The sequence below is a fragment of the Pan paniscus genome, chromosome 19, assembly GCF_029289425.2.
Source record: "Pan paniscus chromosome 19, NHGRI_mPanPan1-v2.0_pri, whole genome shotgun sequence".
Lineage (NCBI taxonomy): Eukaryota > Metazoa > Chordata > Mammalia > Primates > Hominidae > Pan > Pan paniscus.
The window spans coordinates 74,877,696-74,892,349 of NC_073268.2; the positions used below are offsets into that span (position 1 = coordinate 74,877,696).

Below are 14,654 nucleotides of genomic sequence, written 5' to 3' on the forward strand. Positions count from 1 at the left end.
GGGTGACAGAGAGAGACTCTGTCTCAAAATTCATAAATAAAAATTAAATAAATAAATACAATAGAAATTAATTTTCTTAGAGTTCTGGAGCCTAAAAGTTCAAGATCAAAGTTCTAGCTGATTCAGTTTCTGGCGAGGGCTTTCTTCCTGGCTTGCAGACAGCCATCTTTTCTCTGTGTCCTCATATGATAGGGAGGAAAAGAAGGAGAGAGTGAATTCCCTGGTGTTTCTTCTTTTTTTTTTCTTTTTTTTTTGGGGGGGTGGAGTTTCGCTTTTGTCACCCAGGCTGGAGTGCAATGGCGTGATCTCAGCTCACTACAACCTCCACCTCCCGGATTCAAGCGATTCTCCTGCCTCAGCCTCCAGAGTAGCTGGGACTACAGGCACATGCCACCACGCCTGGCTAATTTTTGTATTTTTAGTAGAGACAGGGTTTCCCCCTGTTGGCCAAGATGTTCTCGATCTCCTGATCTTGTGATCCGCCCACCTCGGCCTCCCAAAGTGCTGGGATTACAGGCGTGAGCCACCGTGCCTGACCCCTAATATTTCTTCTTACAAGGACGCTAATCATCTTAGATTAGGGTCCCATCTTTATGAACTTATTTGATTACTTCCTTAGAAGTCCTTTCTCCACATACATTCACATTGGGGTTTAGGGATTCAACATACGAATTTTAAGGGGACACAATTGAGTTCCCAGAAGTTTGCCCCTGGCCCCTTGCCCCCCTACCCCCTACCTGCCCGCCAAATTCATGTTTTTCTTGTATCCATTCCATCCACACAGCCCCAAAGGTCTTAACTGGTTCCATCATCAACTCTAAAAGTCCCAGGCCTCATCTAAATATTATCTAAATCAGAGATTGGTGAGACTCAAGTTATAATTCATCCTGAAGTGAAATTCCCTTCCAGCTGTGAACGTTTGAAATCAGGCAAGTTATATGCTTTCAAAATACAATAGTAGGAAATGCATAGGATGAACATTCCCAAAAGGATTATGGGTGCCTAGCAAGGCAAATTTCATTGGACCATAAGGCTCAAGAATAATCCTTTGCTGGCCAGGCACGGTGGCTCATGCCTGTAATCCCAGCACTTTGGGAGGCTGAGGCAGGCGGATCACGAAGTCAGGAGTTTGAGACCACCCTGGCCAATATGGTGAAACCCTGTCTCTGCTAAAAATACAAAAATTAGCCGGGCATGGTGGTGCGTGCCTGTAGTCCCAGCTACTAGGGAGGCTGAGGCAGAAGAGGTTGCAGTGACATGAGATCATGCCACTGCACTCCAGCCTGAGTGACAGAGTGAGACTCCATCTCAAAAAAATAATAATAATTAAAAAAAGAATGATCCTTTGCTTTGATGCTCTGCCTTCCAGGCCCACTGCAGTAGCAGAATCACCCTACTGCTCTGTGGGGTGGCCCTGCCCCTTCCTCTCTCTGCAAGGGCCCCACCCTCTGAAACCAAGGACAACGTAGCATTGCCCCCTGGGCTTATGGTAAGAGTGACAGCTCTGAGGATCTGTGATCCCCTTTGGCATCATTCTTTCCTTTTCTTGAGGAATAGGGCACATTCACAGTCAAGTAGCTCATGGTTTTCTCTTGTGGAATCAAGGAAGTCCAACAGCCTTCCTTCATTCTTTCCCACTTACTCTGTCCTCTTTACTTCAAACTAGCAGTGTTTCTGCTGTTATAATCCCTTATCTATCACTGGCTTCTGCTGAGATGGCTGATTAACATCATGGATAATCTATTTATAGAGTCATTGTTCAACCGTACCTTTGGTCTCTCTAGAGCAAGCTTTCTTATTTTTAGCAATATGGATAGGCTGAGAATTTTCTACATCTCTAAGTTCCGGTTCCTTCTTCCTGAACAATTCCTTCTTCAATTCATCTGTCTCCTCTTTCATTTTTACTATAAGTGGTCTAGGAGAAACCAAGCCACTTCCTCTACACTTTGCTTAGAAATCTCCTGAGATAAATAGCCAATTTCATTTCTCACAAGTTTTACCTTCCATAAAATACTAGAACACAGCCAAGTTCTTTGCCACTTTATACTAAGCACCAGCTTTCCTTCAGTTTCCAGTAACTTGTTCCTCATTTCTGTATAAATCCTCACCAGAATAGCCGGGCATGGTGGCTCACACCTGTAATCCCAGCACTTTGGGAGGCTGAGGTGGGCAGATTGCCTGAGGTCAGGAGTTCAAGACCAGTCTGGCCAACATGGTGAAACCCCGTCTCTACTAAAAATACAAAAAAATTAGCTGGGTGTGGTGGTGTGTGCCTGTTAATCCCAGCTACTAGGGAGGCTGAGGCGGGAGAATTGCTTGAACCAGGGAGGTGGAGGTTGCAGTGAGCCAAGAACGCACCACTGCACTCCAGCCTGGGCAACAGAGCGAGACTCCATCTGAAAAAAAAAAAAAAGCCTCACCAGAATTGCCCTTAATGTCCATATTTTCAGTATGTGCCTCAAAACTGTTCCAGCCTTTGCTTATTACCCAATTTCAAAATCACTTCCACATTTTAGGTATTTGTTATAGTAGTACCTTGCTTCTCTCACTACCTAACCCACCATACCTCATTTCTTGATACTAAAATTTGTTGTGGTCACCTCAGGCTGCCATAACAAAAATACTATAGTCTGAGTGGCTTGAACAACAGAAATTTTATTTTCTTACAGTTCTGGAGACTAGAAGCTCAAGATAAGGTTCTGGCTGATTGGTCTCTGGTGAGAGCTCTCTCCCTGGCATGTAGATGGCCACCTTCTTGCTGTGTCCTCATGGGGAGGAAGGAGGAAGAGTGAGCTCTTTGGTGTCTTTTCTTCAAGGACACTAATCCTCTCAAATCAGGATGTCATTCTCATGACCTAATTTTACGTTAATTACTACCTTAGAGGCCCTCTCTCCAAATACAGTCACTCTGGGAGATAGGGCTTCAATTTACGAATATTGGGGGGACACAGCAGTGGTCATGTGTGGAGTCATGAAAAATCGAATCAACCTGTGCACATATTCCCAGCTGACGTTGAACAGGGTCATGTTCTGCCTTTTTATTTCAGCTCTCTACTGTAAACAAGTGTCCTTTTCACAGTGTTTATAATGCCACTTTTTTTTTGCATTTTTGTGCTTTTTATTAGTGTTCAACTGTTCTTCATCACTTCAACCAGTTTTCTTATAATTATCGGAAATTACCTTATTTGTGTGTTTGTTTGCATATTAATGGTCCCTTACTCCACTAAAACATAACCTCCAAGAGAGCAGGGCCCTTCTCTCTTATTTACTATATTATTCTCTCTTATTTGCTATATCATCCCCAATGCCTGGAACAGTAAATAGCATATAGGAAAGGAGGTGTCAATTAATACTTGCTAAATGAAGAAACAAATACTCTAAATAAAACAACTTACTTAGGCATTGCTTCATAAAAGCCTCTTGTTTAATCCAACCCTTACTAGATAGAAAAAAACATAGCATTGGAGTCTTTTGTTTGTTTACATTTGGGTTAGTTTCCAGATTCTTTTTGATTTGGGGATCTTAAGGTTTATATATTGGTTTATTCTTTTAACCTCACTGTTTATTTTTTGCTTTGGGGGGGGCTTTCTTTTGAAAGGGTTTTGCTCTGTCCCCCAGGCTGGAGTGCATGGCAGGGTTTCACCACGTTGGCCAGGCTGGTCTCAAACTCCTGACCTCGTGATCCACCTGCTTCGGCCTCCCAAAGTGCTGGGATTACAGATGTGAGCCACTGTGCCCAGCCTGAAGGTTTTTTTGTTTTTTGTTTTTTTTTTTTTTTTTTAGGAAACATAAAAGGAACCCGGAAGGTAAAATTGGTATATTTAATTGACAAATGTGTTGTTTTACCAAGACTTTTTCTTTAAGCCTTTTCAGAATGTTTTACAAAGACTTTAAATGTGCTTTTTATCAGTAAAGACTGTGTACAGTGGCAAGTTATAAGAAAATTATAATTATTCCTTTTTCTTTTTGAATTACTTTTTTTTTTTTTTTGAGACAAAGTCTCACTCTGTTGCCCAGGCTGGAGTACAGTGGCGCAACCTCTGCCACCAGGGTTCAAGAGATTCTCCTGCCTCAGCCTCCTGCGTACCTGGGATTACAGGTGCCTGCCACTGTGCCTGGCTAATTTTTGTAGTTTTAGCAGAGACGGGGTTTCACCATCTTGGCCAGGCTGGTCTTGAACTGCTGACCTCGTGATCCACCTGCCTCAGCCTCCCAAAGTGCTGGGATTACAGGTGTGAGCCACCGCGCCCAGCCTTTGAATTACTTTTTTAAAGTTGAGAAATTATCAAAGCAGAGTCCGTTTTAACTTTTAGTGATTATTGCAGAGAGCACTGGCTGAACAGCTTTGTAACTTTCCAAAAGAAAGCCATTCTTTAGACAGTTGGAAATAAAGCCCTGGATTTTAAGGTTTTTTCCTGTAATGGACTATGGTTTTTCCAATGCTGTGTTTTTTTCTATCTAGTAAGGGTTGGATTAAAGAAGAGGCTTTTATGAAGCAATGTCTAAGTAAGTTGTTTTATTTAGAGTATTTGTTTCTTCGTTTAGCAAGTATTAATTGACACCTCCTTTCCTATATGTTAGTTACTGTTCCAGGCATTGAGGATGATATAGTAAATAAGACAGAAGAATATAGTAAATAAGAGAGAAGGTCCCTGCTCTCTTGGAGAGAGAGAGCATTTTTATTATTATTATTTTATTTTTCGTAACAAATCTAATATCATTATCTTTTCTGTATTTAGGTTCGACTAGTGATAGTGGATGGTATTGCTTTTCCATTTCGTCATGACCTAGATGACCTGTCTCTTCGTACTCGGTTATTAAATGGCCTAGCCCAGCAAATGATCAGCCTTGCAAATAATCACAGATTAGCTGTAAGTATTAACTAGTGAAGAGAGTTTTATAACAATGTCAAGACTGTATAAAATGTTAATGTCTAGAAATGTCAAAATAGCGTTTGCCTGACAAATAATATAGACATGCAGTTTTGAGTAAAGTTACGTTTGGTTGGTTTCCATTAAAAAATTCTGGTCATAAGTGTCAGTTTTCCTGGAAAATAACAAGCATAATTAATGGACTTTGTGGTTGAGCGCAGTAGCTCATGCCTGTAATCCCAGCACTTTGGGAGGCCGAGGCAGGTGGATCATGAGGTCAGGAGTTTGAGACCACCCTCGCCAACATGGTGAAACCCTGTCTCTCCTAAAAAAAAAAAAAAAAAAAAAAAAAAAAAAGCCAAAAATTAGCCCGGTGTGGTGGCATGCCCCTGTAATCCCACCTACTCGGGAGGCTGAGGTAGGAGAATCACTTGAACCCAGGAGGCGGAGGTTACAGTGGGTGGAGAACGCGCCATCACACTCCAGCCTGGGCAGCAGCAAGACTCCGTCTCAAGGAAAAAAAAAAAAAAAAGGACTTTGTTTGATAAAGAAATGCCACCTTTGTTAATTGCAGTGTCTTCTTTGTTTAAATATACTTTGGATGTTTTTCAGGTTAACTCTTCCAACATCCCTGGTTTTCTTCTCCTTTGAGTCTTTGATTATTATGTGGTATGTAATCACAGATTCAGATGGATTGAAACATAACCGGTGTAAACAACCTAGATGCTTTGAGGTAGAGCTAAATAACTCTTGAAGATTTGAAATGTGAGGAGAGAAGTAAATATCGGCTCAGAAGGGAAGAGATTTTTTTTTTTTAAAGTTTTACCTCACTCCTCTTTAACTGCTTGTTTGCCATTACTTCCCACCCTGAATCCACATCCCACCACTGACACAAATACACACATTTGTCTGGGAGTAAGATGTAAGGTCAAACTGCTTAACTTGATTTCTTTGTCTTTACCTTAATTAGAGAGACCTTAGCACATACCTGTAATACATCATAAGTAAATAAAGAACTTCCTCAGTAAAGTCATTTTAAAGCATACTTTTTTCTTTGAATTTCCAATTTTTTTTGCCATATGCTGAAAAGCATAGTGCCCTGTGTTTGAATTACTTTTTGCTTAAATTAATTGTAATTTAGCCTTTTGTTAATATCAGTGAAGAGCCTCCAGTAGGGGGCACTCAAGACTAATAGGTTGCATAGTTCCTTATGTTTTTAACAGAAATAGCTTCACCTTTTCCGACTAAAAAAGCAATCCAAACAATAACATCAAATAGTAGGTAGTGTTTAAGAAGAGTGATGTAAATATAAACGTCCTAACATGGAAGAAGATATATACATATATGTTATTGAGTGAAGAAATTTAAGTTGTATATAAAATATATTTAATGTTAACTCAGTTTAGAGAAAACTTACAATTATATGTATGCATTTATATTTGTATATAAGAAGAGAAAGATGTGAAAGGACCAAAACATTAACAGTGGCTACTTCTTTTTTATTTTTTTGGAGACAGAATCTTACTGAAGTGCAGTGGTACAATCAGGGCTCGCCGCAGCCTCGACATCTCGGGCTCAAGTGATCCTGCCACCTCAGCCTCCCTAGTAGCTGAGACTACAGGCACATGCCACCATGCCCGGCTAATTTTTGTTCTTTTTTTTTGTAGAGATGGGGTTTCACCATGTTGCCCAGCTGGTCAGAAGGCGGAGGCTGGGCTCAAGCGATCATCTGCCGGCCTCAGCCTCCTAAAGTACTAGGATTACATGCATAAGCCACTGTGCCCGGACTTGGCTTCTTCAAAGGATGGGATTTTGTAGGGTTAGGGACACACTTTCCCTCTCTTACTTTATAATTTCTTTGCTTGAAGGTTTTTTTTCCCAATTAACATATATATAACGTGTGGCTTTTGATAATGTATTTTATAATTTTAAGGCCAGATGTGGTAACTCACACCTGTAATCCCAGCACTTCTGGAAGGCCAAAGTGGGAGGACCGCCTGAAGCCAGGAGTTTGAGACCAGCCTGAACAACAAAGCTTGACCCCATCTCTAAAAAAAAAATACATAAAATAAGAATAATTGGCCGGGCACGGCGGCTCACATCTGTAATGCCAGCACTTTGGGAGACTGAGGTGGGCGGATCATGAGGTCAGGAGTTCGAGACCAGCCTGACCAACATGGTGAAACCCCATCTCTACTAAAAATACAAAAAGTAGTCAGGCGTGGTGGCATGCCTGTAATCCCAGCTACTCAGGAGGCTGAGGCAGGGGAATCATTTGAACCCAGAAGGCGGAGGTTGCAGTGAGCCAAGATCGCGCCACTGCACTCCATCCTGGGCGAGAGAGCAACACTCCATCTCAAAAAAAAAAAAAAAGAAATTTTAAGTTATGTATGCTTTTTGTAAAAAAAAAAAAAAAAAAGTTCTAAACAATAAAAAATGTAGGAAGCGATTATTCATTACTCAGAGATTGTGTAAATATTGTTGTCTGGTGTAAATATTTTTGCAGACTTCATGCATATACAAACTTACGTTTTAGAAAATGAGGTCATAGGCCAGGTGTGGTGGCTCACGCCTGTAATCCCAGCACTTTGGGAGGCCAAGGCAGGCAGATCACGAGGTCAGGAGATCGAGACCATCCTGGCTAACACGGTGAAATCCCATCTCTACTAAAAATAGAAAAAAGTAGCTAGGCTTGATGGCGGGCGCCTGTAATTTCAGCTACTCGGGAGGCTGAGGCAGGAGAATGGCATGAACCCGGGAGGCGGAGCTTGCAGTGAGCTGAGATACGCCACTGCACTCCAGCCTGGGCGACAGAGCAAGACTCCGTCTCAAAAAAAAAAGAAAATGAGGTCATGCTACCACAGTGGCTCACGCCTGTAATCCCAGCACTTTGGGAGGCCAAGGTGGGAGGATCACTTGAGCCCCTGAGTTTGAGACCAGCCTGGGAAATATAGTGAGACTTCATCGCTACAAATTTTTTAAAAAATCTTAGCCAAGCATAGTGGCACGCACCTATAGTTCTAGCTACTTAAGCAGCTGAGGTGGGAGGATTGCTTGAGGCTGGGAGGCAAAGGTTGCAGTGAGCTGAGATCGCACCACTGCACTCCAGCCTAGGCAGCAGAGCAAGACCCTGTCTTCAAAAACACAAAAAGAAATGAAAATGAGGTCATATTATACATGCTATTATGCAAAGCAGTTTTCTGTTTTTCACTTAATATATTGTGAACATCTTTCCATGTACACTACTTTTTTTTTTCCATGTACACTACTTATAAGTCTGCTTTACACTAACAGCTGCATAGTATTTTGCTGTATGACTGTAGCATAGGTTTTTTTGTATTTGTATTTGTTTTTGGGTTTTCTTTTTTATGAGACAGGGTCTCGCTCTGTCATCCAGGCTAGAGTGCAGTGGCATGATCTTGGTTCACTGTAGCCTCAATCTCCTGGGCTTAAGCAATCCTTTCACCTCAGCCTCTTGAGTAACTGAGACCACAGGCACACACCACCACACCCAGCCAATTTTTAAATTTTTTGTAGAGGCTGGCCACGGTGGCTCACACCTATAACCCACCACTATGGGAGGCCAGGGCAAGCAGATCACTTGAGGTCAGGAGTTCAAGACCAGCCTTGCCAACATGGTGAAACCTTGTCTCTACTAATAATACAAAAATTAGTCAGGTGTGTTGGTGCTCACCTGTAGTCCTAGCTACTTGGGAGGCTGAGGCAGGAGAATCACTTGAACTCGGGAGGTGGAGGTTGCAGTAAGCCAAGATCACACTATTGCACTCCAGCCTGGGAGACACAGTGAGACTCTAGCTCCAAAATAAATAAATAAATAAGTTTTTTGTAGAGCTGAGGTCTCACTATGTTGCCTAGGCTGTTCTTGAACTCCTGGGCTTAAGGGATCCATCTGCTTCAGCCTTCCATAGGCATGAGCCACTGTGCCCAGCCTGTAGCGTAGTTTTTTTAACCACCTCCTTATTGATGGTCTCTCTCTTTTTTTTTTTTTTTTCTGTTTTAGATAGAATCTTCCTCTCTCACCCAGGTTGGAGTACAGTGTCACACTCTTGGCTCACTGCAGCCTCCACCTCCCAGGTTCCAGAGCTTCTCATTCCACAGTCTCCCGAATAGCTGGGATTACAGGCGTGCACCACCACACCTGGCTAATTTTTGTATTTTTAGTAGAGATGGGGTTTCACCATGTTGGCCAGGCTGGTCTCAAACTCCTGGCCTCAAGTGATCCACCCTCCTCGGCCTCCCAAAGTGCTGGGATTACAGGTGTGAGCCACCACAGCTAGTCTAGAATAAATTTCTTAAAGTGAAAATATTAAGCCAAAGGAATCGATTTTTGAACATTTTGTTTTATGTTATAAAATTACCCTCAGAAACTATGCTCCAAAGTATGTCTCTACAGCAATGAATGGGAACTCTTGTTTTCCCATATCTTTACCAACTTTGGGTACCAGTCTTTTATTTATTTATTTATATCTTTGAGACGGAGTCTCGCTCTGTCACCCAGGTTGGAGTGCCGTGGCGCGATCTTGGCTCACTGCAACCTGTGCCTCCTGGGTTCAAGAGATTCTCCTGCCTCAGCCTCCCGAGTAGCTGGAACTACAGGCGCGTGCCACCATGCCCGGCTAATTTTTTATATTTTTAGTAGAGATGGTTTTCACTGTGTTAGCCAGGATGGTCTCGATCTCCTGACCTCGTGATCCACCCGCCTCAGCCTCCCAAAGTGCTGGGATTATAGGCGTGAGCCACCACGCCCAGCTAGGTACCAGTCTTTTAAATCTTTGCCAAATTGATATGGAGAAAGTCCTTTAAAAATATGTTTTTTGGATTATTGGCATAATTTTTTAAACAGCCTTAATGACATATATCATTCATCCTTGCAGTGTGCACAATTCAGTGATTTTCAGTGTATCCACAGAGTTTTGTAAACATCACCACTGTATAATTTTAGAATATTTCCGTCATCCCAAAAAAGAAACCCCAACCTCACAGTGAATTTCAGAATATTTAAAATGTCTGCTCCTTCAGTGTCACGTTTCAAATCTCATGCAAATTTTTCTTGCGGTCAACTATAACTTTGTACCTTATGGAGAAAGTAATTCTGGTTCTGGGAAACACACAGTTCCAGATTATTAAAAAAAAAAAAACAAAAAAAACCAAAAAACCTCTTTTCAGCTGGGTGCAATAGCTCACCCCTGTAATTCCAACACTTTGGGAGGCCGAGGTGGGTGGATCACCTGAGGTCAGGAGTTCACAACCAGCCTGACCAACATGGTGAAACCCCATCTCTACTAAAAATACAAAAAAATTAGCCAGTTGTGGTGGCAGGTGCCTGTAATCCCAGCTACTCAGGAGGCTGAGGCAGGAGAATTGCTTGAACCAAGGAGGCGGAGGTTGCAGCAAGCCAGGACCGCGCCATTGCACTCCAGCCTGGGCAACAAGAGCGAAACTCTGTCTCGAAAAAAAAAAAAAAAAAAAAAAAAACCCTTTTCATTAGCTGTCATTCTCTATTCTACCCTCCCCCAGTCCCTCACAACCACTAGTGTGCTTTCTGTTTCTGTTAATTTGTCTTTTCTGGACATTTTATATAAGCAGATCATACAGTATGTGGCCTTTTATGTCTGACTTCTTTCACTTAGCATGATGTTTTCAAGGTTTATCTGTATTTTAGCACCCATCAGTATCTTTTTAATGACTAATTTTGCATTTTATGGATATACCACATTTTGTTTATCTGTTCATTGGTTGAAGGACATTGCATGGCAGAAATATTTTTAAAGCTCTGAAGTTCATAATTTCAAGTGATTGTTACTTTACTGTTTTAAACTTTTGACCTGGCATGGTGGCTCACGCCTGTAATCCCAGCACTTTGGGAGGCCAAGCTGGGTGGATCACCTGAGGTCAGGAGTTCGAGACCAGCCTGGCCAACATGGTGAAACTCTGTCTTTACTAAAAATACAAAATTTAGCCAAGCGTGGTGGGTGACACCTGTAATCCTAGCTACTTGGGAGGCTGAGGCAGGAAACTCTCTTGAACCCAGGAGGCGGAGGTTGCAGTGAGCCGAGGTCATGCCACTGCCCTCCAGCCTGAGCAACAGAGCAAGACTCTGTCTCGAAAAAAAAAAAAAAAAAAGCACTTATTCTTTAGAAGCTTGGCATAATCACATACTAATTTTCAGTTGTATCATGGAGGCCAATCGTTTTGCAAAAGTAATATAATTGCTATATAAATATTTGCTAATAATGGAAATTCTAATTTTGGCATGTTGAATACCTGGTAAATCAGTAGTTTGATTTATATTTTCCTAAAGATACGTAGTGCGTAAACTAAGTACTCTCTCTAAACCAGCACTGTCCAGTAGATCTGATGGAAAGATGAAAATGTACAGTCTAGTACAGTAGCTGCATGACTGTTCAGCACTTGAAATATAGCTAATACTACTGAGCTACTGAATTTATGATTTTAATTTAACTTTTTTATTTATTTTTTTTGAGATGGAGTCTCACTCTGTCGCCCAGGCTGGAGTGCAGTGGCGCGATCTTGGCTCACTGCAACCTCCTCCTCCCGGGTTCATGCCATTCTCCTCCCTCAGCCTCCCTAGTAGCTGGGACTACAGGCGCATGCCACCATGCCCAGCTATTTTTTTGTATTTTTAGTCGAGACAGGGTTTCACAATGTTAGGCAGGATGGCTTTGATATCCTGACCTTGTGATCCTCCCACCTCTGCCTCCCAAAGTACTGGGATTACCGGCACAAGCCACCACGCCTGGCTTCTAATGTAACTTTTTTTTTTTTTTTTTTTTTTAAGACGGAGTCTCGCTCTGTCACCCAGGCTGGAGTGCAGTGGCGCAATCTTGGCTCACTGCAAGCTCTGCCTCCCGGGTTCACACCATTCTCCTGCCTCTGCCTCCTGGGTTCACACCATTCTCCTGCCTCAGCCTCCTGAGTAGCTGGGACTACAGGCACACACCACCACACCCGGCTAATTTTTTGTGTATTTTTAGTAGAGACGAGGTTTCACCGTGTTACCCAGGATGGTCTCGCTCTGACCTCATGATCCGCCCGCCTTGGCCTCCCAAAGTGCTGGGATTACAGTCGTGAGCCACCGCACCTGGCTAATTTAACTTTTAAAAGCTACACCTGGGCCAGGCACAGTGGCTCATGCCTATAATCCCAGCACTTTGGGAGGCCAAGGTGGGAGGATCACTTGAGGCCAGGAGTTCGAAGTTAGTCTGGGCAACATAGCAAAACCCTGTTTCTACAAATAATTTAAAAATTAGTTAGGCATGCCTATAGTTCTAGCTAGTAGAACTTGTGCTTGAACTATAGTTCTAGCTACTGGGGAAGCTAAGGCAGGAAGATTGTTTGAGTCCACAACTTCAAGGCTGCAGTAAGCTATGATTGTGTCATTGCCCCCCAGCCTGGGTGACAGAGTGAGACCCCATTTCTAAAAACTATTCTTAAGAAAAGCTGCCGGCCGGGTGTGGTGGCTCATGCCTGTAATCCTAGCACTTTGGGAGGCCGAGGTGGAGATCACCTGAGGTCAGGAGTTCGAGACCAGCCTGACCAACATGGAGAAACCCCGTCTTTACTAAAAATACAAGCTTAACCAGGCATGGTGGCTCACACCTGTAATCCCAGCTACTCATGAGGCTGAGGCAGGGGAATTGCTTGAACCCAGGAGGCGGAGGTTGCAGTGAGCCAAGATCATGCCATTGCACTCCAGCCTGAGCAACAGAGTGAGACCTTGTCTCAAAGAAAAAAAGAAAAAGAAAGAAAAGCTGCCAATTTAAATTCCTGCTTAGCTTTTTCTAAGGTGCCCGATGAGAGGTAACAAATGGAGAATGCCCTGTGGCATGTAAGGGGAGGGGAGCTAGAAGAAAATCATGTCATCCACTTGGTATCTAATTGAGATCTAGATGGATCACAGATTTCTCCTTTGCGGTGAAACAGAAATTTTAGGGTGTTACCACTGCAGTGGGAACAGCCAAACAACCTTTTTTCTTTTGCAGTTTTCTTTTTCTTTTTTTTTGAGTTGGAGTCTTGCTCCTGTTGCCCAGGCTGGAGCACAATGGTGCAATATTGGCTCACTGCAACCTCTGCCTTCTGGATTTCAGTGATTCTCCTGTCTCAGCCTCCCGAGTAGCTGGGGTTACAGGTGCCTGCCCCAACGTTCGGCTAATTTTTTGTAATTTTGGTAGAGATGGGGTATCGCCATGTTGGCCTGGCTGGTCTCGAACTCCTGACCTCAGGTGATCTACCTGCCTCGGCCTCCCAAAGTGCTGGGATTATAGGCATGAGCCACCGCGCCTGGGCTGTTTCTCGGTTTTCTTACATAAAAAACTCATTTTCAGAGTAGACACCTTTTTCTTACTGCTTTTCATGGAATTTCATTATCAGTTTTAGTTTGCAATATTAACTCTTTTTTTCTGGAGGGAAGATATGTATTAGAAGAGTATATAAAGTAACCATTTCTGGAGATTTGGGGATGGAAAGATAACAGATCTGACTTCTGTGTTAAGTCAGCCTTAAACACTTTTGTTTTCCCTGCTTTATTTAAAATTACTGTCTTTCAAAACCTGGAACCTTTTTTGTAGGTCAGTATTTATACAAAGAGAATTAGCAATATGAAACCTTGAGGGCCATCTGTGAGTTGCAAAGCAACACCTGTGGCTGTTACTAGCTGAGTAGCATAATCATAATTTGGAGTCATTTGACCTGACTACTAGGATTTTTTTTTTCCTAGTTCATCTACTTATATTGTACCTTCTTTATGAGTTTTAAGTCTCTTCTCATAATTTGTTGCCTCAGTTTCTTTTTTTCCTATAAAATTATAAACAGTAATACTATATTTGCTTCCTTCCTAAAAGTATAAACATTGAGGTATTTGTTAAGGATTTCATATTCCTTTCAATAAAAATATTCTAGGGAGGCGATAGTGATAAAGAACATGGACTCAGGCCAGGCACAGTGACACATGCTTATAATCCCGGCCCTTTGGGAGGCCGAGGTGGGTGGATCACTTGAGGTCAGGAGTTCGAGACCAGGCTGGCCAACATGGTAAAACCCCGTCTTTACTAAAAATGCAAAAAATTAGCCAGGCATGGTGGCAGGCACCTGTAATCCTAGCTACTTGGGAGGCTGAGGCAGGAGAATAGCTTGAACCCAGGAGGCGGAGATTGCAGTGAGCCGAGATCGCGCCATTGCACTCCAGCCTGGGCAACAGAGCGAGACTCAGTCTTTCTTTTTTGAGACAAGGTCTTGCTTGGTCATCAGGCTGGAGTACGGTGACAGAATCATGGCTCACTGCTGCCTCAACCTCCTGGGCTCAACCAATTCTCCTACCTCAGCCTCCTGAGTAGCTGGGACTACAGTTGTGCACCACCATGCCCAGCTAATTTTTTAAAAAGTTTTTTGTAGGTCAGGTACAGTGGCTTATGCCTGTAATCCCAGCATTTTGGGAGGCTGAGGCAGGAGGATTGTGTGAGCCCAGGAGTTCAAGATCAGCCTGGGCAACATAGCAAGACCCTGTCTCTTAAAAAAAAAAGTTTTATGAGCTAGATGTGGCAAACACCTCTAGTCCCAGCTGTTCAAGAGGCTGAGGTGGGAGGATCATGTGAGTCTAGGACTTCAAGGACCACCTGGGCAACATAGCAAGACCCCATCTCTAAAGTATGAAAATAAAATACTTTATGATCAGTAGAATCATATTTTCAGATAACTACATCTTTTTATGGGTGGATTTTTAAATTTTTTTTTTTTTTTTTGAGA

General features: G+C 42.7%; 1 protein-coding gene across 5 annotated transcripts in view; it reads left to right on the forward strand.

Moving 5' to 3' along the window:
- RAD51C (RAD51 paralog C) overlaps positions 1–14,654 on the forward strand; it is a 40,691-nt gene that overhangs the window by 12,485 nt on the left and 13,552 nt on the right. For all 5 annotated transcript variants that reach the window (XM_057300283.2, XM_057300285.2, XM_057300280.2 and 2 more), the window contains exon 5: positions 4,740–4,871. In XM_057300283.2, the coding sequence (XP_057156266.2) occupies positions 4,740–4,871 (132 nt within the window). The remainder of the gene's footprint in view (positions 1–4,739; positions 4,872–14,654) is intronic.